Source organism: Fistularia commersonii, chromosome 21 (assembly GCF_037954325.1).
Source record: "Fistularia commersonii isolate RoL2024-O1a breed Wild chromosome 21, RoL_Fcom_v1.0, whole genome shotgun sequence".
In the NCBI taxonomy this organism is placed as follows: domain Eukaryota; kingdom Metazoa; phylum Chordata; class Actinopteri; order Syngnathiformes; family Fistulariidae; genus Fistularia; species Fistularia commersonii.
The window spans coordinates 2,040,409-2,064,021 of NC_141304.1; the positions used below are offsets into that span (position 1 = coordinate 2,040,409).

Below are 23,613 nucleotides of genomic sequence, written 5' to 3' on the forward strand. Positions count from 1 at the left end.
TAGTCGCAGCAAGACAGAATATATGTGTGTGAATGAGGGGAACTCGGGTGGAGCGGCGAGGCTACAGGGAGTGGAGATCAAGAAGCTGGAGGATTTCAGGTACTTAGGGTCAACAGTCCAGAGCAACGGAGAGTGCGGAAAAGAGGTGAAGAGACGGGTCCAAGCAGGTTGGACTGGGTGGAGAAAAGTGTCAGGGGTACTATGTGATAGAAGACTATCGGCCAGAATAAAAGGAAAGGTGTACAAGACAGTGGTGAGACCAGCGATGATGTTTGGACTAGAAACTGTTACAATGACCAAAAGACAGCAGGCAGAACTAGAGGTTGCAGAGATGAAGATGTTGAGGTTCTCTTTGGGAGTGACCAGGATGGAGAGGATCAGGAATGAATCTATCAGAGGGACGGCACATGTTCGATGTTTTAGAGAGAAGGTCAGAGAAGCCAGACTGAGATGGTTCGGTCATGTACAGAGAAGAGATAGTGAATATATTGGTAGACGGATGCTGGAATTGGAGCTGCCGGGCAAGAGGTCTCGAGGAAGACCAAAGAGAAGATTTATGGATGTAGTGAGAGAGGATATGAAGGTAGCTGGTGTGAGAGAGGAAGATACAGAGAATAGGGTTAGATGGAGAAAGTTGACTCGCTGTGGCGACCCCTAACGGGACAAGCCGAAAGAAGAAGAAGAATATTCAATACATTCATTTTAAATATGTATGACATCTATATATATCACCATACATATATATCCACACAAATATACATATAAATACATTTATACAAATGATACATATATATACAGATGAAAACAAATATATATTATTACATAATTGCATACATACAAATTTATTGACATATAAATGTACATATATATGTACATACGTGTACATATATATGTGTCTTCTTCTTTCGTCTTTTCCCGTCAGGTGTCGCCACAGCGAGTCAACTTTCTCCATCTAACCCTTTTCTCTGTATCTTCCTCTCTCACACCAACTACCTTCATATCTTCTCTCACTACATCCATAAATCTTCTCTTTGGTCTTCCTCGAGACCTCTTGCCTGGCAGCTCCAATTCCAGCATCCGTCTACCAATATATTCTCTATCCCTCCTCTGTCCATGACCCAACCATCTCAGTCTGGCTTCTCTGACCTTCTCTCCAAAACATCTAACATGTGCTGTTCCTCTGATAGACTCATTCCTGATCCTCTCCATCCTGGTCACTCCCAAAGAGAACCTCAACATCTTCATCTCTGCAACCTCTAGTTCTGCCTGCTGTCTTTTGGTCATTGTAACAGTTTCTAGTGCATACATCATCGCTGGTCTCACCACTGTGTATATATACAAAAAACAAATATTATATACATACTGAAAGACATATATTCATATGCTTATCTATACATATACAATGTATCCATGCATTGATTTTTATAGACATACATATCTTTTCACATATAAACATACACATATACATTTACATATTCATATCTATATACACAGACACATATACTAAAGCGCATACATTCATTAAAAATACAAATACAGCTACATACATGCATACTAATGTATACACATATATATATACTCATACACATATATTTTTATATATATATATTGATTATTTAAACATACATAAATATACATACATACATACACTCATTTATATACATATACACTTCTATAAACCTATATATACACACACATAAACACACATATTTATACAAACACATATAGAAATATACATATTTATACATACACACATATGTATACAAATACATACATACATACAGAAACATACATATATATACATACATATTTACACATATAGATATATATGCCTACACACATAAATGTATACAAAGACATTTATATACATATATACACATCATTTACAAAACACACTAACATTTATATACATGTATAAATATTTATATTCCTAAACAGTAACATATATACATATATAAACACACATACATATACACACATATAATATACAAATATATATACACACATATGTACACACACACATATATATATAATGTATATATATGTATGTATTTATGTATGTATATATATGAAAATATGTATGTTTATATATGTCTATATGTATATTTGTATGTATGTACATGCATATAAGTATATGTGTATTTATACATGTATAGATATAAATGTAGGTATATATATTTATATATATATATAAATACGGTATATATATATATATATATAAATACGTATATATGTATGTCAATTTGTATGTACAGTAATTACATTTCTGTATGTCTGAAGATTTCTGTATGGATATAAAAGTGTATACATATGAATGCGTGTTTGTATGTTGAAATGCATGACAAATGAATATATATCTATATATATATATATGTTCGTATATATGTATACGTATATGTTCATACATATGTATGAACATAACTTTTCATGTGTATCTATGTATGCATGTATGCAGGACCATGTATATATATACATACACATATATTGTATAAATATATATATATACACACAGATTTATACATCTATTTATATACAAGTCTGTATGTATGTATATACGTATATATTTATGAATGTATGTGAATGTAAATATTTATTTATTTATTTACATACATGTTCATATGTGTTTATGTATGTCTGTTTATATTTGTCTGTATTTAATTATGTGTGTATGTATGTATCTCTATATATTTTTATATATCTATATATATATTTATGTGTATACATATAGATTTATATATATATATATATATTAATGTTTTACGTTTATATATATATATTCTGTTCATTTAAATATGTGTTCGTACTTATATGCCTAAGTATGTAAATATTTATATATCAAAGTATTTATATATTTTTATGTAGGCATGTATATGTATATGGGTTCATGTATATATGCATGGATATATATTCACATAAATGTATATGTTTGTTGGTAGTAATCCATGTATTTATGTATATATATATATATTTATACATATATATGTATTTATATATAAACATATATGTGTTATATATATGTGGATATAAGTATATATATGTATCTGTATATCTATATATGTGTCTATATACAGTAAGTATTTGTATATATATATGTGTGTATATCTGTATATATTTAATTATTTATGAATGTATCTGTACATTTGTATATATACAAGCATGTTTATGTGTATATACATGTATAAATATGTGTATATATGTGTGTGTATTTATATATGTATATATATATATATGTGTGTGTGTGTGTATGCGTATATATGTGTCTGTATGTTATATTTGTATGTTTACATATGTGTACATATGTAGGTATTTATGCATGTGTAAACATTTATATATGTGTATTAATATGTGTATATATATATATATATGCATGTATGTGTGTATATATGCATGTATGTGTATGTATAAACATATGTATGGATACACATATATTAGTATTTATATGTTTATACATGTGCTTATATACATGCACACACAAATACATATATATCAATATATGTATACACACATACATATATACATAAACACATTTATACACATATATCCACAAACACTTGCTCGGCACTGGCTGTGTCTCCCCAAGCCTGCCTTGGGGGTCGTGGAGCAGTGTCCCCCTGGGTCGGTCCCAAGCCTGGATATATGCAGAGGGTTGCGGGTTGCGTCAGGAAGGGCATCCGGTGTAAAAGTTTTTTCAAAACAAAACATGCAAGTCAACCATAGCCACATACATGTACACATGTATGTGGCTATACATATATATATATATATATACATATGTACCTACGCAAATAAACATGTATGTACACACACATATATATGTATATACATATGTATATATGTGTCTTAATGAATATGTATGTATGCATGTATGTATGTATAAATATGTGTATAAATGTATGTATGTTTGTGCATATGTATGTATTCACACACATATGTATATGTATACACATACATATATTCACACACTTATATACATGCACAAACACACATATATGCATATATATATGTACATATATACTTACACAAATATATCTGCACTTATAAAAAAACATAGATATACATACATTTATATACACCTGCACACACACACACTCCTATATATATATATATATATATATTATATATTATATATATACATATATATGTATATATATATGTAAACACACACACACACACATATATACACTACACTACTTTTAATCATAATAATTATTATAATGTAACTATTATAATAAGACCTGATCTTTCGAGCTGGCACATGGTGGTACAGCAAAAAGGTCCCCGGTTGGATTCCTTCTTGACTGGAGCCTCCATGTTCTCCATGATAGAATCTCACTGGAGACACTACATTGTCCAGATGTGTGAGTGAGAGGGTGAATGTTGTATGTTGTGGGAAAATAGACATGTGAATGAATGGTGATATGTCTATAGAAATAAAGAAATGGGAGGGGACATGGTTGTATCTGGTCCTGTGATTGGTCTAAGGCGACCTTTCCTCTCGCCCAATCACAGCTGGGACAGGCTCCAACCCGGAACTGGATGTAGTTCTTAGTTTTGGTTCCTGATTTGTAGAATATATTGTAAAATTATTTAATCTAAATTTAGCTTGTCCTCGTTTCGTTCCATTATGTTTTAATTGGTTTTAGTCTATGATAAATTGATGAACGGTACGGAGAATGCGCATGCGCAGAAGAGAACCCTGTCTGTCCATCAACTGTCACATAGAATTATACCGCCACTGAAAGTCATTGTGTGTGTGTGTGTGTGTGTGTGTGTGTGTGTGTGTGCGATCATGCTTTTCTTGCACGCTCGAGAAAAGCCCCGAGCCGTGGCCCTGACGCCATAATCCCATCCACGCGTCCGGTCATGATGTTGGCGTGATGTAAGTATGTAGGTCCCGTGTCCACTCATCCGTGCGCGCGCGCGTGTGTGTGTGCGTGTGTGTGTGTGTGTGTGTGTGTGTGTGTGTGTGTGTGTGTGTGTGTGTGTGAGCAGGAGGGGGGGTGTTAACAGACATTGCGTGGGATCTTTTCGTTTAGGGGAACTACACTCCCACGAGTGTGTGAATTAGAAAAAAAATTGTGAATGAGAAAATACAAATAAATGCTTCAGAGGAAGAATAATAAAGTACTTAAGGTTATTTTATTATATTATTTTATTATAAATACAATCTAAATGTAATACCGCGTCACGCCACTAGAGGGCGCTGTCGCACCTCTTCTGGGACAAACACACGGTGCAGCGGAGGAACTCGGGATTCTCGTCTTTTTATTAAGCGTCGTTCGGTAGAAAGAGGTCGGGCTGATTCAAAAAGAAAATAAAAACAAACAAATCTGTTTCCCGTTTGAAATCCAGAAGTGCCGCCCTGTGCAGAGTCTTTTCTAGAGCTACATGTGTGGAGCATCTGGGAGGCCGAGGGGGGGGGGCACACACCACGGAGGGACACTTCTACAAACTCAAGCTAGTACAAAGTATGAAACCTTACAAAACAGACACACACACACACGGGAGAATCGGCACACACACACACACACACTGACAGAGACATCATTCACCTGTGTTTGGCTGCAACCTCCTCTCAAACACTTTGGAAAAAAAAAAAAAAAAAACCTCCAGGTCCCATCCGTGCTCGCTTCTCCTTCCTTTATTTTTATTTCCACTTTTTTTTTTTTTTTTTTTTTTTTTTGCGAGGGGTGGGTAATTTGATTGTTAACCTTCCGCCGCGCCGTTAGCACGTTAGCGACGCGGCGGGCGGGAAGGAGGCTGCAGAAAGTAAGGAGGAGATGAAGATGGAGGGAGTAGCGATTGTGCTCGGATTCACCCGGAGGAGAGAAAACTGTCCTATTAGAGGGGAAGCCGCTTCGCCTTCCTCCTCCCCCCTCGCCGGTTTGTTGGTATTTACTGCCGGGCCACTGTTGTGTAACGAATGCTAATGCCTCCCCCTTTGCAGAGGGAGGAAGAAGATGCAGAAGAAGAAGAAACTCCTCTTGGAGTGGAAATCAGATGACAACATGTCACTTTGACGTTTTTATCCCATTAGCCAGCGACGTCCTCCATCGCCCCCTCCGCCGCCGCCGCCGCCACCGACGGCGGTTTCCTGTAAGCCGAGCGGCCCTGTTAGCCTCTGTTACAAAGTTTGCTCCTAAGAACTCCATGACACCGACACTCCCCCTTGCTTCACACACACACACACACACACACACACACGCACTGAAACCGAGCCTCATCTGCAGCCCCGCCACCTTCCATTGCGCTCACATTATTAATAGAATCCCGGAGATGAACCCCTCCTCGGTCGGATGCATCGATATTTTTTTTTTCCTGCGTTGTCATTCTTCCATCGGCGTCATCTGTGTTTGTTTATTTATTTATCCATCTATTTTTTTTTTTTTTTTTTTTTCTAAAATAAAGGGGAAGGCTCTCGGAGATGCAGCCGGGGGCCCGACGAGGCCCCGCAGATCCCCGGCTACTGTTTGGACGTAGGAAAGCGGCAGAAGGAAACAAAGAATGTAAACGGCGTGCGTTTCCCCCCTCGCCGTCTCTGCAAATCAGCTCGCATCCAAATGCGAGCCATCCGCTCCCCGTCGCCATGGAAACAGCGGCGTACACTCAGCCGGGGTGAGCCGGCGCACCTGTTCGTTCCCCTCCCGCAAAAACCCCGAAGACGTACGGCGGCGGCGGAGAACCGGGACCGGGTTCTCCGTTTACGGTCCAGGAGACGGAGAGCGAAGGCACAGGAGATCCCTAAGTCATGGTGCGTAAACACCGTGTCAGGACGGAGAACGCCGCCGGGAGGAAATACTGACCCCCGTCCCCTCCTCCTCCTCCTCCATGCCGCCGCCGCCGCTTCACGGCTAACCAGGTTAGCGATGTGAAGATCCAGAGCGGCTCGTGTTTTCCAAGTCAAGCCCCCCCGAAGCAACATCCGCTGTTACGAAAAAACAAAACGAGGTTTACGGCTGCTGTCCTCAGAGTCTTTGGTTGTCCACGTCGTGCGCGGGTAAAGGGACGGACGCTAGCGAACCGTGCTAACCGCTACGGCGTGGGAAAAGCGCGCGGGCCTGAACGCAAAAAACTAGCTTAGCACGTCAACCTGGGAGGCCGTCTGTTTAGAAAATATCTTAAAAATATAGATCACTTCCGTTTTCTGCACAACGTCTCCGAGGGAACCAGGACGCCGATCCGGGACGGAGGACACACACACACACACACACACACACACACACGGGTGCGTGGACAGGTAAACTAAACAAACGGAGGAAGAATCTCCGGGTTCCGGTTTTCGACGATGGCGTTCTGGATGGCGGGGATGAGAAGGGAAAGAAATCAAAACAGGAAACACCGGCGATGAAACAGGAAGTAAGGCCAGTTTCCAGGAAGGAAGCAAACTATATGTATATATATGTTATATATGTATAAATAAATCTGTATATAGCTTTTCCCAAAGGTGATAACTCTGTAATGCCATTGGTTTTGACGCCGTCCGGACGCCATCACGGCGACTGCGGTCCCCGAGCCACGTGGTTCTCCCGCCCGTCCGCCGGCGCGGCGCCGTTCCCCGGCTTCCTCCTGGGGGCGTGGTTGGCGCTCCTCGGGAGTCTCTGCGAGGGCTGGTGCTCCTCCTCGTCGGTGTCGGCGTCGATGAACTTGCTGATGGAGGCGTCGTGGAAGGTGAAGACGGCGGGCGGGACGCCGTCGGGGCTGCGGCTCGGCGTCCCGCTGCTGGCCGTGGTGTACGCCGACACCTCCGGGCTCTGCGCCGAGGAGGCGTCGGAGACGGCGCCCGGCCCGAGGTCGTCCCCGCGTCGGAACTTCACCTTGAGCGGTTGGATCTTCGCCGGCTTCGGCGGCGTGGCGCCGCTCTCCGGTTCGTACTCCGGGGTGGGCGCCAGGGCGGGGCTGGCACTGACCCGCCCGCCCGGGTGTCCCGCCGGCCAGTCGGGGAAGTCGATGGCGCAGCTGATGAAGCTGTCCACGCTGGATGCGCTCCTGGCGTCCGTCGGCGCCTCCGCTTCCGCCGCGCCGTCGACCGCCACGGCGGCCATCTCGAACTCCGCCCTGCGCCTCCGGCCCGGCGCCGCCTTCTCCCTGATGGTCATCTGGTTGTACATCTCCTCCAGCTTCTGGGCGCTGAGGCGCCGGGGGGTTCCGGGGGGCTTCGCCGTCGCCGGGTTTCCATCCGGGTCGTCCGGGTCCTGCCGCGGCGGCGGCGGCGAGAGGTGGTTGTCCTGCGCCTTCTCCTCCTCTTTCTCCACCACGAGCTCCATGTCCTTCATGTTCATGGAGATGATGCTGCCGTTCCTCTTTGCTCTCTCCAGCGCCTCCCTCCTCTTGATGGCCTTCTCCTGCCTCTTCTGCTCCTTGTAGAACTCGGAGAAGTTGTTGACGATGATGGGGATGGGCAGGGCGATCACCAGCACGCCGGCGATGCAGCAAAGCCCCCCGACGATCTTCCCGAGCAGGGTTTTCGGGTAGATGTCGCCGTAGCCCACGGTGGTCATGGTGATGGTGGCCCACCAGAACGAGGCCGGGATGCTCTTGAACTTGGTGTCCTCCTCGTCCTTCTCGGCGAAGAAGACCAGGCTGGAGAAGATCATGATGCCCATGGCCAGGAAGAGGATGAGCAGCCCCAGCTCGTTGTAGCTCCTCCGGAGGGTGAAGCCCAGCGACTGGAGGCCCGTGGAGTGACGCGCCAGCTTCAAAATGCGCAGGATCCGCATGATGCGGAAGATCTGCACCACGCGGCGCACGTTCTGGAACTGCAGCACGCTCTTGTTGGACTCGGTCAGGAAGATGGTGACGTAGTAGGGCAGGATGGCCAGAAGGTCGATGATGTTCAGCGGGCCCTTGAAGAACTTCCACTTGTTGGGGGAGGAGAGGAAGCGCAGCAGGTACTCCATGGTGAACCAGGCGATGCACACGGCTTCCACGTGGGCGAGCTGCGGGTTGTCGGTGGCGTGGCCGAACTCGTCCGTGTACTGCAGCTCCGGCAGCGTGTTCAGGGACAAGGCGATGGTGGACAGCACGATGAAGAGGATGGAGATGATGGCCAGGATCTGGAAAGATCGGAGAAAAAGCCAGAGAGTCGCCATTAGCCGTTAGCCGTTAGCCTACGTGTAGCTGCGAGCTAACGGGCGTCTTCGCGGGAACATCGGCGGAGGTTCCTCAAGGCTGGAGATTTTCAGTGCATTTAAAAAATGTCAAGGACTTCCCCTCACACACACACACACACACACACACACACACACACACTCCTTGCAGAGTTTGGGGGGAAAAAATGGCAGACCCGCTAAAATTAGCCGCCCCTGAACTACATGCTCAAGGTTAAACCGCTCCAATGTCGCACCCCAGGTTTCCGCTCGCCGGCGCCCCCTTGTGGTCGGATGACAAACCGCCGCGTCAGCGTTCTCAAGGAAACGGGGTCGGAGATAATATGATCTCTCGGGTAGGTTCTTAATCATTTATTTATTATTTTAATCTCTTCTGCTCGATGCACGGTCCGATTATAGCCCGGGGGGGGGGGGGGGGGGGGGGGGGTCCGAGTGAAATCCAACGCAAGGTCAACGTGGACGGACGCGGATTATTCCCAGGTGACACTCAGCGGTCATAAGCTCCGGCTAATCTGGAAGGGTCGCCTTCGAGGAGGAGGAGGAGGAGGAGGAGGAAGAAACTTAAACCCAACGGGAGCTGTTCCTGGAAATAGCGATCGGGACCCGCGGACATCGAAATGATGGATGTGAGCTCGGGCCGTTAGGAGGAGCGCTCTTATCGCGGGGTAATCGTCGCCCCCCCCCTGGGGTGGGGGCGGGGTGTTAAAATGAAGCATTAGCGGCGAGGAAGTGGAAGAGAAAGAGGAAGAGGAAGTGGAAGAGAAAGAGGAAGTGGAAGAGGAAGGATCTAAAACAGGCAGTGCAGTGGAAACTCATCAGATCAACGCTAATCTAGCTTAGCGTTGCCCCCGGCGGGGGGTGGCTAGCGAGCCGACGCGGAGGCGGGGTGCCAAGGACGGGCGCCTGGCACGCCGTCATCGTGCACGATCGTGCACGGCCGGCGTAGGTGTGTGAAGGAGTGAGATGGATGTGTGGAATTGGATGCCAGAGGTCGCGGAGAGGCAGGAGTGCATTTCAGTGGAGTTAGCTGGAGTTAGCCGCCGCTGCTTCGATAGCCTGGGCGCACACACACACACACACACACACACACACACACACACACACCTGTAGCACTGCTTTTAGTTCAAAAACACCCCGCTAGAACAAACTGACTGGTTCTCCATCTTCAGTTAGCAGGTTCGTTGAAGACACCCATCGGCGTGACTTGATGTCTGTGATTGACAGCTGACCGGCGAAGGTTAAGCCCCGCCTCCGGCCCGAGCTCGCACCTGCGGCGGTCCCCCTGCCATCTGCCTGTAGATGTTTTCCGGTCCTCGGGTGGAACATCTGACCCCCTCCTGCAGGCGCCGCTGCTGTTGTTTGTGTTTTTGCGGGAGGAAATGAACGTCTGTGCCGGTAAACAAAGACGAGATGAAGAAAAGGAGAAAAACCCTCGCCGAGGGGGTCGGATTCTCCGCGGGGCCGTAAACACCTTCTGGGGACGTTCACCTCGGAGAAACCTTCACGTTCCTGCTGCAGGAGCTAAACAAAAACACCGTGAGATCCACCCCTGGAGGAGAACTCAACTCTTTGGCTTCTCCGGTTGTGGACGGCGTCTTCCACCTTTGCGTCCGAGCTGCAGGGCGGCGCTCCGGAGGCGGTGATGGATCACGGCGCCGGAGGCTGCCGGCGTCTTCTGAGCGGCGTGAAGGTGTTTTATTTTTTTTTTTATGTCCTGGTACTTTCACCCCCCCACCGCCACCACCACGCCGCCTGCTTTCATGACAGTCTTCCCGACCTGGTTTCCATGGAGACGGGCAGCGGCGCACACATGGAGTGAGAGGAGAGGAAGTGACAGCGGCGTAGATAAAAATCGTGAGGAAGTGAGAAGAGCGACGTGCGACTCGTGTCGCCAAGATAACTACTTCCTGTCTGAAGAATCAAGATGTTTCTTCTGGAAGCACCCGGGAGCCTATCCCGTCTGTGATTGGCCGGGAGAAGGGGTTCACCCTGGACCAATCACGGCGCCACGTACAGACATGTGACCATTCACATATACAGACACACAGCCATTCATTCACATGTTGTATTGGGACATAAAACCATTCACTCATTCATTCTATAATTATACAACCATTCATTCACAGATAGGGACATTCATTCATTCATTCATTCATTCGTTCGTTCGTTCGTTCGTTCGTTCATTCGTTCGTTCACATGTTTTATCGAGAATTACAACCATTCACTCATTCACTCTATAATTATACAACCATTCATTCACAGATAGGAACATTCATTCATTCATTTGTTCGTTCATTCATTCGTTCATTCACATGTTTTTTCGAGAATTACAACCATTCACTCATTCACTCTATAAACAGTCATTTCACATATGATGTAGAGACATACCAAATTCACTCATTCATTCACATGTCATATATAGACATATGAACATTCACTAAATCACATATAGAGACATACAACCATTCATTCACTCATTCATTCACATGTAGATACATATGACGTTCACCCTTTCATATATGGAGACACACAACCATTCATTCATTCGTTTACATTTAATATGGAGACGTTCAACCGTTCACCCTCTCACTTATGGATCCGTAAGGCGGTGAAATCGGTTTCTTCAAGACGAAAACAATCTTGATGTATTTCATGTGTGGCTCCTCAGTGAGGAAACATCGGTTGTGTGATTGCGGACGAGTGAATGGCCGCCCCTCTCGTTCCCCGCGCTTTCGCTTTTGTTTTCTGTTTTTTAGAAAACCTCCAGCTGTCTATTGTTCCCGCTCCTCTTCGCCCCGCCCGAAGCCGACGGCGGCGCTGGCAGACAAACAGAGAAGCACAACAGAAGCCGCGGCGCTGAATCACCAGCGGGCTCTGAAAACAGGGCCATTTGGCGTCGGCGCCCGGTGCGAAAATTCCCGCCTTCCGCGCAGGAAATAGCTCGCTTTTCGTCCGGGCCGCCTCGACGCGCCGAGCGCTAGCCTCTGTTGCGCCGTCGCGACGGGACGTGAAGTCCGATACCGCCAACATGGACGCCGGTGTCCGCTGACAGCTAATAACGGCTGGCGGGTTTCCTGTCTCCCGTGACCCCGGCGACCTGACGGTTCCTGTGACAAGATTTGATGTCAGCGGCCTGAAACAGGAGAGGCGGGAGCCGCCACGCGATGCTCTACGGCTTCGCGGCTGTATCCGCGGCAACCGGCGGCGTGCTAAAATTGAATCTCGTTCAATTCATAACTCGCAGTGACCATGACAACAAACGCGGCAAAGGGCGCAGTACCTCCGGGGGCCACCAGGGGGCGCTGTTGCGCAGAGTGCAAAGGAGCAAAAAAAAAAAAAAAAAAAAAAAACGCGGCGAGGAGAAAAATCCCGTTTTTAGAACGGCGCCATCTTTGTTTCCTCTGAGCTCTGCGGCGCCCCCTAGTGGACGCGGAGAGCAGCATCCAAAAACAACGTGCCCGCGAACACACGCGTGAATGAACCTTAAGTCAACCGTCATGGGAGCGCGATGCATCACCACCACCCCCTCTTCCTCTTCCTCCTCCGGCGGGAAAGCGAGTAAACAACCCTCCACCTCCTCCACCGCCTCCACCGCCTTCCGAGACGGCAAATTATTCCATTAGCATGATAGCTGCCGGCAGTGTCGTCTGTCAGGGATGTCATCCGAGAGCCTCACGCGGTCGCTCGTTTTTTCTGAAACACTTCCGTGGCGCAGCAGCCAGAAGGTCGCCGGTTGGATTCTGAGCGGAGCTTCTATGTTCTCTGGTTCACTAGAGACATCACGGTCCAGGGTGAACACACACACACACACACACACTTTTTTATATATATATATATGGAAATAGTGGTTGCAGGGATGGGGGTTTCTTTTAAAAGCCCCCCCCCCTCCCTCGCCTGCAGATCTCCCGTGGAGCATCCAGCACTTAACGCAGAAAAACACACACACACAGACCAAAAAAAAAAAAAACAACAAAACAGCGCTATGCTAAGCTAACTCCCACGCCCCGTCACACACCCGTCCTGTCGGCATGTATTTTTCATCTTGCGGAGGTGAAACACCTGCCGGGAGCCGGTGTCTCCTGAATCATTCAGCATGAGTGGAAGGGCGCGGCCAGCGACTCGCCTGACCACTGGGTCGTCTGTGTGTGTGTGTGTGTGTGTGAGTGTGTGTGTGTGTGTGTGTGTGTGTGTGTCCAGCTGTGCCACTCTGAGAAACCTGCTCCTCCAGTGGTAAAGGGAGGTCATAGATACATAATGCAGAAAGAGGGACAGGAGAGAGATGTTGGAAGTGTGTGTGTGTGTCCCCATGTGTGTGTGTGTGTGTGTGTGTGTGTGTGTGTGTGTGTGTGTGATGTATCCAGGCGTTAGACGGGTCCCAAGGCAACAAGCATAAAAAAGTGGCCTATTTTCCATCAAAAATGATAAATGACCAGGTTTTGGAGGGGCAGATGGGAGGATGGATGAAACATTCATGGCTCCTGGATCGGAGGTGACCCTGCTGGTGGCTCCGCCCCCTGGACCGCAGGAGGCGGGGCTTCCCGGCTTATGCCCTCCACTACGTTTATAGGATACGGCGTGGTTGAACCCACAAACCCAAAGCTACTCGCGGGAGGGGGGGGGGGGGGGGGGGGGGACGGCGCACATCATCGGTGTGTGTCGCTCTGGTGACAGTTTCCATGGCAACATTTCTTTTATTTTGCACGCTGAGCGGCGGCGGCGGCGGCGGGGGGGGGTTTGGCGTCCGACGGCGTCCGACGGTCGGTTCTGCTCGTCTCACCCGCAGCATCGGGGAGCCAATTTAACACCCCTGATTTGTCGGGCGGAGATACAACAGGAAGTCTAGCCCTCCCGCAACACACACACACACACACACACACACACACACACACACATACACACGCGCGCGCGCAAGGACTCAGTCGACTACTTTGACACGTTTCTGATCATCTGTGTTTTTTCCGATGAAAGTGAACACAGAATAAACTCTAAAAGTACCGCCGGAGACTCCGGGGAGAGTTTGGAAGCAGAACGGGAGGATGAATTATGGGATGTCGGCCTGGAACCCTGGACGCAAGATGGAGGCCGGTGCCAGGAGACCAGAGGAACCGGGGTTAAACACACACTCAGCCCATGACTCTTGGGTTTCCCAGGCGTGACAGGCAAAGAGAGAGCTGCACTCCTTGTGTGTGTGTGTGTGTGTGTGTGTGTGTGTGTGTGTGTGTGTGTGTGTGTGTGTGTGTGTGTGATGGGACTAAACAGACGTCAGCCTAGTGCTTGATGCTGCACACACTGCTCATATCCATCCAGCTGGTTGTAAACTGGCTGACGGTCAAGAACGCCAACGCTGCCAATTACAGCCTTACAAGGAGCTCTCTGACCCCCAGACAGACACACACACACACACACACACACACACACACACACACACCGAACACTCACTGACGCAAATACATATGCATAAATACTGCACACATGCACATACAACATTTCATGTTCACACATTCACATGCGCTCATGCCCATGCACACAGAGCTTATATGCATGCACACACACACATACACGCACACACACATACACACACACACTTACACTCATATATGCACATATATGTATATGCATGTACATATATGAAATATATACAGGCAAAGATGTATATACATACACATGTCTCTAAGTACATTCATACATTCACACACACACACACACACACATTTATACACGTATATGCATACACTCATATATGCACATACATATACACTATATGTATATGCATGTACATATATGAAATTTCTGCATACAAAGAAGTACATAAATACATATATGTGTCTATGTATGCACACACACACACACACACACACACACGCGCACACACACACACACATATAGATACACACACACATATATATGCATACACTCATACATGGATATATATATACACTATATGTATATGCATGTACATATGTACATACAAAGAAGTACATAAATACATATATGTGTCTATGTACGCACATACATGCGTGTGCGCACACACACACACACACACACACACACAGTTGACTGTCCACTCCTACGTCAGCGACAGAAATCAATCAGGCAGCTGTTTTTAATTTGCAGCCGTGATCCTCGCCACAACTAATCTGGCCTTCCCGCTGTGGGCGCATCTGCCGACCCCACCCCATCACACACACACACACACACACACACACACACACACACACACACACACTGGGTGATGTACTCATTTATTTCAAAGATGGCTGGAGAAATATTTCCCCGGCCAGCGGGGACGAGTTAATGTGCATCTCGCCGGGCTCGGCGGCGGAGGCGTAGCAATAAGACAACCCATAATAATCCGAATAAACGCCGCGATGGTTAATATAAGGTCGCGGCGCGGCGGCGGAGGGAATCCTCTGATTGTTCTGGAAAGTTTTATTTTGAAACCGAATCCCTCCGAAGTTAATCCCAGCTAGGAATCAACCCGTTCCATTGACGAGGCGTCTTATTGTGAAATTCGAAGCCGCCAAAGTACTTAAAAGTAATAAAACCGGGGATTTGCAGTACCGCCCGTTCACCGAGTATCCTCATTTGGCGCCGCCGTAATCTCTTCTTTATTTTATTTCTTTTTTTTTATTCCAAGTTGTGAGATTAGCGGGCAAATCTGTCCGAGATTTGGCGGCGCTTTTGCGGGAATTAGACGGGGTTTCCGCGGGATTCCGGGATTTCTCCGTAATGCCGATCTTGATCCGGGTTGATGAGGAGGCGGCCGGACATCGGCGACGTGCCGGGATGCGATACACAAAGCCCGGCTTGATTTATTCGGAGTTAGCCGGATAAATCCAGGATTGAGTTCCTGATAGGTGACAACTAGCGCCGATAGCCCGGGTCGAGGCAGAAGGCCGCCCACAAAAGTGTTGCTTTTTGAAAACGCTTGTAATTAGTGCTAGCCTAGCCGCTAGCTCTCATTGGGTAGCTTCCCGGGGGCGTGGCTTGATCGTCATTTTTTTTTATGAATATAAAAGGTCTTATTGTAGCTATTTGGCTATTTAGCTGTTAGCGCAACTGGTAATATAGTAAACTCTCCCTTTCTACCTTGAGCGGTCGAGGCAGAAGGTCGCCCACTAAAGTGTTGCTTTTTGAAAACACTTATAATTAGCGTTAGCCTAGCTCTCATTGGGTAGCTTCCCGGGGTCGTGGTTTGATCGTTATTTTTTTTATGAATATAAAAGCTCTTATTGGAGCTATTCGGCTATTTAGCTGTTAGCGCAACTGGTAATATAGTAGACTCTCCCTTTCTACCCTGAGCGGTCGAGGCAGAAGGGCGCCCAAATTTGACCTTCTGACCTGGAAATCCAGAGAATCAAGCTCGTCCTCAATATCTCTGCGTCTGTTTGTTTACTGTCAGGCGATAGTGAAGCGCCGATTCGATTCTGACTTCTTCCTGTTCTGGAGGACGGAGGGGTTGATGGCGTTCGGGAGCATACATGTCACAGTGCACCAGTGGTGATCAGTTTCTTAACCGATTGTCAACCCTTTCAATTTTCCGATCAGTTTACGCAACTCGTGGCTTTGGCGCTCTGACACGACCGACACCCCCGGGAGGAGAGGGAGGAAAAAAAAAGGGGGCGGGGCCAGAGAACACGCCATGTGATTCGCTGGAGATTGACAGGAACTGGGAAGTAGGAAGTGGCCAATGAAGATGCAAAATCTGTTTCCAGAATTCGCAGATTTTGGCGTTGCGAATTTTACCAAGCGCTCCTGTGGCGGCCATCTTTGAGGTCACACACCCCCCCCCCCACACACACACACACACACACACACGGTGCCTCCTTCACTTTCAAACTAAAGTTGTGGTTTAAGCTAAAGTTCTGGTTTCGATGTCTGTGGCGGTTAGCGGCGCTAACGGAGAGGTTATCCGAGGGAAACAACGTCAAGGATTTTGTATTCTTTATAAAAAAAGAACCCCTTGTCAATTTGAAGTGACATGCTAGCATGCTAGTGGTAGCTAACACAGGCTAGCGTAGCTCCCATCTTTGATAGCAAACGACAAACAGCAACGACGGGCTCAGTCTACTCTCCGGAGCCAAAAACGTCGATTTCCACGTCGATCGTCTCCCTGGCTGTTTTCATCACAACCGCAGGCGTCTTCGACCGGCGGCGAACGCCATCCCGACAAATGAACGCGCTCGACGAGCTCGCCGCCGCCGCCGCCATCGATTATCGGGAAAAAAAAGAAACACAGCGAGGCCTTTGATCTCATCTCGCGCCGCATCATTTTAATTGAACTTTGCTCTTCTTGCGCGTGTGTGTGTGTGTGCGCGTGCATGTATGTGTGCGCGTGCATGTGTGTGTGTGTGTGTGTGTGTGCGTGTGTGTGCACGATCCATCGCGTCCCTAATTGAGAACTTGTTTCCGAGGCGGAGGATGAAAGGGCAGACACGCTTCGGATGAAAAAATAAAAAAAGAAAACAAGGAAAAGAAAAAGCGTTTTAAATAGAAACAAAATCTGCTAAGATTCTGACCCAGAAATGCTTGTTTTCCACAACACACACACACACACACACACACACGCACACACACTCATCTGTCAGCCAGCGTAACGGCAATCAGCCTGAAACTGAGTTAGAACTTTGGGAACATCTCAAGTCCCGAGGAAGTTCTGGACGGGTGGGCGGCGGGGGGTGCGGTTGGTTTCCTGCCGAGGACACACACACACACACACACACACACACACACACACACATACTGAGGCGGAGATACTGACTGGAACATCTAACGAGCACAACAATTTGAAGAAAAGTTCACGCCGGTCAGTAATTGAGCCGAAGGGGTGGCTGCAGCCAATCCCAGCTGGCGTTGGGGCGAGGGGGCGGGGCTTATTCTGGACCGGCTACCTGTCAATCACATGGCCGTCATGAACCTGCTGACTGTTTGTGGACAGCGGAAGGAGAAGCTGGAGAACCCAGGCAGGAGATCATGGAGAGCTCCACGAGAGACTCCTTGAACGTCACACACACACACACATAAAAACACACACACACACTCTGGGAACACAGATGGCTCCCCGATGGAACAGCTGCTTCTCCCGCGGTCCTCAAACGACGGCGTGCCGAAGTGGCGAGATCAAAACACAGCAGAGGCAAGATGGCATCCGCCCCGGCGCCGGGCCGAACCATTTGGCGCACCGGGCGGGGGGGGGGGGGGGGGAGCTAGAAGGCCACGTAAACTCCAGCGCTATAAAATCAGCAATTGTGGAATTTTAAGTGTTTCCTGACTTGGAGCATCAGGAGAACCCTCACACACACTCACACACACACACACGATGGAGGTTCGCGCCACCAGCACCCATCAATCCGTGCAAAGTGAAGCGCAGCGGCAACTGTAAGGCTGTAATTCAGTCACCACGGCTCAAGTGATGCCCAATAGTGTGAGACCTGTGTGTGTGTGTGTGTGTGTGTGTGTGTGTGTGTGATGGGTGTTAATTGACACCCACCTAGCTCAAGTGTTGCGGGTCTGTATCGCGTTCGGGGTGATTACCGCTCCATTAATTTGTGAAAACAGCGACGGAGGGATTACATCCTGGTACTTTCCGCCTCGGGGGTCAGAGGTCAAATGACGGCTAAATATAGCGCGGCGCCCGAAGTCGGGAATGAATCGCTTTATTCAACGGCGTTCAACCCTTTTTGTCTCAGAGGTTGGAGGTGGAGGTGGGTGTAATTTACAGCACCAGCTTAAGAAGAACTTTAAGCGCGCAGTGATTTTGGATACTAGATTCTGAACCGGCGCTGGCTACTTCCTGTGCAGATGACACACACACACACACACACACACACACACACACACACATGCGCACCGTCGCTCTCTCCCCCTCCTGACAGCCCGGGCTAAATAATGGATGAAGCTCTGCGGCGGCGTACTTGTGTCTCCGTCCCGCCGCGGTTGACCCCCCCCTTCCTCCAACGCCTCGCCAAAACAAGGAAGACACACTTCCACTGGACGCGTATGTGTGTGTGTGTGTGTGTGAGTGTGTGTGGACGGTGAGGAGATAAGGCTTTGTTGCAGGAAAACTGCATGCAGGTCTGTCAGTGGAGAGATACCAGGCAGTGGGAATGTGTGTGTGTGTGTGTGTGTGTGTCAGCTGGCGTGCACGATAAGCTAATGTGCTAAACTACCTATCTCCATGGAAACAAAAAACAACAACTTTCCGCCGGTGGGAAATTCATACGCGGGGTCACATGGGCGGTCGTTAGCCAATCCCGGCTGGCATAAAGGGGAAGAGGCGGGGCTTAAGCTGGACGTCTCACCTGTCAATCACATGCAGAGCCACACCTGCTGTGTTTGGCCTGAAGATGGAGAATGTGGAGAACCCAGGTAGGAGAACATCTACTGACTTATTAGAAGATCTCGAGGTGCAGACATGACCTCCACCTCCACCTCCACCTCCATCAATGGAGGTATTTTTAGGCTGCGGGACATTAATCATCTTGTGGGGGGGGGGGGATGGGGGATCTGACTGGGAGCTTGAAGGAGACGAAACTGTAACATCTAGATGTTCCTCTGCAGAAGAACATTCAGAGCCTCCCCTGTGTCTGAGTGTGTGTGTGTGTTTGTGTTATCACTGATCCATTTATTATCGCTCATATGGCTGCTCACTTATTAAATGTGAATCCTGGCTAATAATTAGAGCTGGGCGCCCCCCCCCCCTAATTATCGGGGGGGGCACATGAGAGACTTTAGGGGATTAACTGTGTGTATTGATGTAAATAACAACGCCGTGGTTATTTATAGAACCCCCGATTAGCGCGCTCCCTGATTTGCTTTGAGTGATGAGAGGAGAGGAAGGAGAAAAAGGCCCTCTGGTTATTCATATGCCCACAATAAAGATGGCCGCCGGGAACGCTCTGTTATTTCTGTTGACGCCGTGGCTGAAAACAACTGAAAGAGACTTTTAACATGGCGGCGGCGGTGGGGACGACATGGCATTGCTCTATGATGCACCTGAAGAAGTGTGCACGGATGACCCCCCCCCCCCCCCCCCCTACAATATGCCCACACAAAAGATGGCCGCCGGGAAGGCCTCGTTATTTTTGTTGACGCCACAGTTGAAATTCTGTGAGATTATCACGGTGGTAGCGGCAACAGAGTGGAATCACTCTGGGATGCAGCAGAAGAGACGTGCATGGGTGACGCCCCACCACCACCCCCTCACCTGCTTACTAATATGCCCTCAAGAAAGATGGCCGCCGCGCATGCTTCATTATTTTTGTTGCACCATGATCGAAAACATCGGAGAAAGGCTTTTAACATGGCGTGGCATCGCTCTATGGTGCAGAACAAGAGGTGTGCACGGGCGACCCCCCCACTCCCCCACCTGGTTATTGGTATGCCCAAAAAAAAGATGGCCGCCAGGAATGCTTCATTATTTCGATTGACGCCACAGTTGAAATTCTGAGATACTTTTAACACGGTGGTGGCGGCAACAGCGTGGAATCACTCTAGGATGCGGCTGAAGAGACGTGCATGGGAGACCCCCCCCCCCACCTGGTTATTAATATGCCCTCAAGAAAGATGGCCGCCGGGAATGCTTCATTGGTTTTGTTGACGCCGTGGCTAAAACGAAGTTAAACATGGCGGCGCCATGGCTTCGCTTTTGAGGGGGTGTGCACGCCCGGTGCGAATCCGCCGCCCCCCCCCCCCCCCGACCTTGTGGCAGGTCACACGTCCGTCCCTATTGGCTGGCCGACAGCCCGTCCTCAAGTCAACCCGGTTTGTGTTTCATCTTAATGCCTTCGCCATTGATTTCCTCCAATTCTGACAAAAATAGAGATGGGGGGTGGAGGAGGAGCGGAATGGGGGTGTTGGTGTGACTGCAACAGGAGTGTGTGACTCCACGCACACACACACACACACACACACGCACGCTGTCACATTTGAGCTCCGCCTGCACGCTCAGGGTGACGCTAACATCGGAGGTGTGTTTTGGGTGCAGTTCCCTCCCCTGCCACCAGGGGGTCCCTGCAAGCTCTGATCTCATATTGATCGCCCCGTTTCCACGGCGCCCCTTCCCGTCGACGTGGCAACGGGAGGAGGTGAGAATCCTTGCTTTCCAGTCGGAAGGTTCTGAGCTCTAAACAGCTGGTCTAGCCCCGCCTCCCGCCCCCTGCGATTGGCTCTTCACCGCGAAGCAGCGATTTTAGCCCGCAATCACAGCGGCCCTGCGACGAACCCCTGCGGAGCTCCTCCGCTTTGAACGCCCTCCGGCATCTGCATCTCCCGGCGCCGTGGGGACCAGAAGGCGGCGAGCAGATGTTCCAGCCGTGAAGCTTTCAAACCGGCCGAGCCGTTCGGACCCGTGTGCAGCTAGCTAGCTAGCTAGCTAGCTAGCCACCGGGGGGGGAAACAAAGCGATTAGCATCGGCGCAGATGGCGCCTCCTCAGGCGGAGAGAAAAAGCGTTGCCTTTCCCGGATGGGCGAGGGTGAAAACCAGACGGGAGGAGGACGGCAGGTGGAAGGATGCGATTTAATATTTAGGGGAATAATTAGGAGGCGGCGCGGTGGAGGGAGCCGGACGAGGAGATGAATAATGCAGCAGCGCCGGTTCAAGGAAGTGTTTGAAGTTCCTCTTAGTTGCGATTTGACCACGGTGCCTTGTGACTGGAATGCTGAGCGGGGTTTTTATCCACACACACACACACACACACACACACTCGCCGAGGGGGGTGCGCTCGGAAATCTCCGACGCTCTCCCGATGGCTCGGTCAGATGATCACTTTAAGTTGCGTTTGATGAAAAAGAAAAAAGCGACGACGACGGCGGAGGTGCACAAGCGCGATGTGGTCATTTTGAGCATCCTGATTGGATATTGACCCTCGCTAAGTCGGCGTTGGAAAAACGTCCGTGGATCCTGGTGGGTGAAGATGGAGGTGGTCTCCATCAGAAGCTGGTTGAACCAACGTCAAGCGGTGGAGGAGGTGGTGATTTAAAAATGCAATAATACTCCAACAAGTGGACCTAGCTAAACAAGCTAACAGTTAGCTGACGTAGAAGAGCTTCTGGAGGTTCTACGCCCTCCGGATCCTCCAAGAACGTCCTCGTTGGGAACCGCGAACGCCCCGTGAGTTCCTCCGAGAACCTCGGAGGTCGTCTTACCTTGGCGGCGAAGGAGGAGCTGGGCTTCTCCAGGAGGTCCCACAGCTTCTTCCGCTTAGCGGAGCAGCAGGTGGTGGTGAAGTCCTCGCCCTCCCTCTCCCTCATGTTCTCCGCCTCCCGTTTCAGCTCCTCGTTCATCTGCTCCTTCTTCTGGTGGTACCGCGCCTGGCAGCAGGACTCCAGGTAGATCTCGTCGATGCCCCAGAAGTCCAGCTCCTGGCTGAAGGACAACGCGCACATCTCCTCCATCATGTGGAGCTTCCCCGTGCGGTAGAAGTTGAGGATGGAGGTGAAGGCTCCCGGGTGGCGGTCGAAGAAGAACTCGTTGTCCTCCAGGCTGTAGTCGTCGCAGATCTCCATGACGGAGTCGTGGGTGTTGCAGTCCTTCAGCTTGCCCAGCCTGGTGCGCGGCAGCCGGTCCAAGGTCCTCCAGAGGACCTCGTGCAGAAGACCCCCGACGTTCAGCCGCACCCGGCGGGAGCGTTTGCTCCGGATGATGGCCGCCGCGTCCGGCGCCGGCCGAGGCTCCGCCTTCATCATGGTCGCCGGGAGGGAGCGGGCGGGGAGGGGGCGGGGGAGGGGGCGCGGCCAATCACAGCGGGCGAGGGTCAGGAGGTCGGGGCGACCTCATCAGGCCTGGACTCCTGCAGGAGCACAGGGAAGAACGTCAGGTGCTTCATCCACTCGTCACTTCTAATCAGCTTTCACACTCGCGGAAGGTCCTGCTGACAAAGATGGAGGAGGAAGAAGAGGGTGGAAGATGAGGAGGAAGAAGAAGAAATGGAGGAGGAAGAGGAGGAGGAGAAGGAAGAGGAAGAAGGCTGGAGGAAGTTGAGGAGGAAGAAGAAGAAAGGTAGGGAGGAAGAGGAGGAGAAAGAGGAAGAGGAAGAAGAGGGTGGAAGATGAGGAGGAAGAGGAAGAAAAAAGGGAGGGAGGAAGAGGAGGAGAAAGAGGAAGAGAAAGAGGAAGAGGAGGAGCAAGAAGAGGGTGGAAGAGGTGGAGGGGGAAGAGGAGAAAGTGAAGGATGGAGGAGGAAGAGGATGGGGAAGAGGAAGAAAAGTGGAAGAAGGGTGGATGAAGAGGAGGAGGACGAAGAAGAAGAGGAGGAAGAGGAAGAGGAAGAAAGGGAGGAGAGGAGGAAGGGAATTGGGAGGAGGTGGTGGAGGAGGAAGAAGAGAAAGAGAAGGGTGGACGATGAAGAGGGGGATGAAGAAGAAGAAGATGAGGGGGAAGAGGTGGAGGAAAAGGAAGAGGAGAAAGAGGAGGAGAGGAGGAAGAAGAAGAGGAGGAGGAGGAGGAGGAGGAGCGCTGTCCGGTGCTGAAGCGCACCCTCCCGGCTGTAAACCCCGGCGCCGGTCG

At 49.2% G+C, this 23,613-nt stretch overlaps 1 protein-coding gene across 1 annotated transcript; it reads right to left on the reverse strand.

Annotated features, from left to right (window-relative positions):
• Positions 1–5,133: 5,133 nt before the first annotated feature.
• LOC147221989 (potassium voltage-gated channel subfamily B member 1-like) lies at positions 5,134–22,812 on the reverse strand. The gene is made up of 2 exons (XM_086168775.1): positions 22,255–22,812; positions 5,134–9,053 (listed from the first exon to the last, which is right to left on the reverse strand). The coding sequence occupies exons 1-2, from the start codon at positions 22,792–22,794 to the stop codon at positions 7,491–7,493; spliced, it is 2,103 nt and encodes a 700-aa protein (XP_086024901.1). The 5' UTR covers positions 22,795–22,812; the 3' UTR covers positions 5,134–7,490.
• Positions 22,813–23,613: the final 801 nt, after the last annotated feature.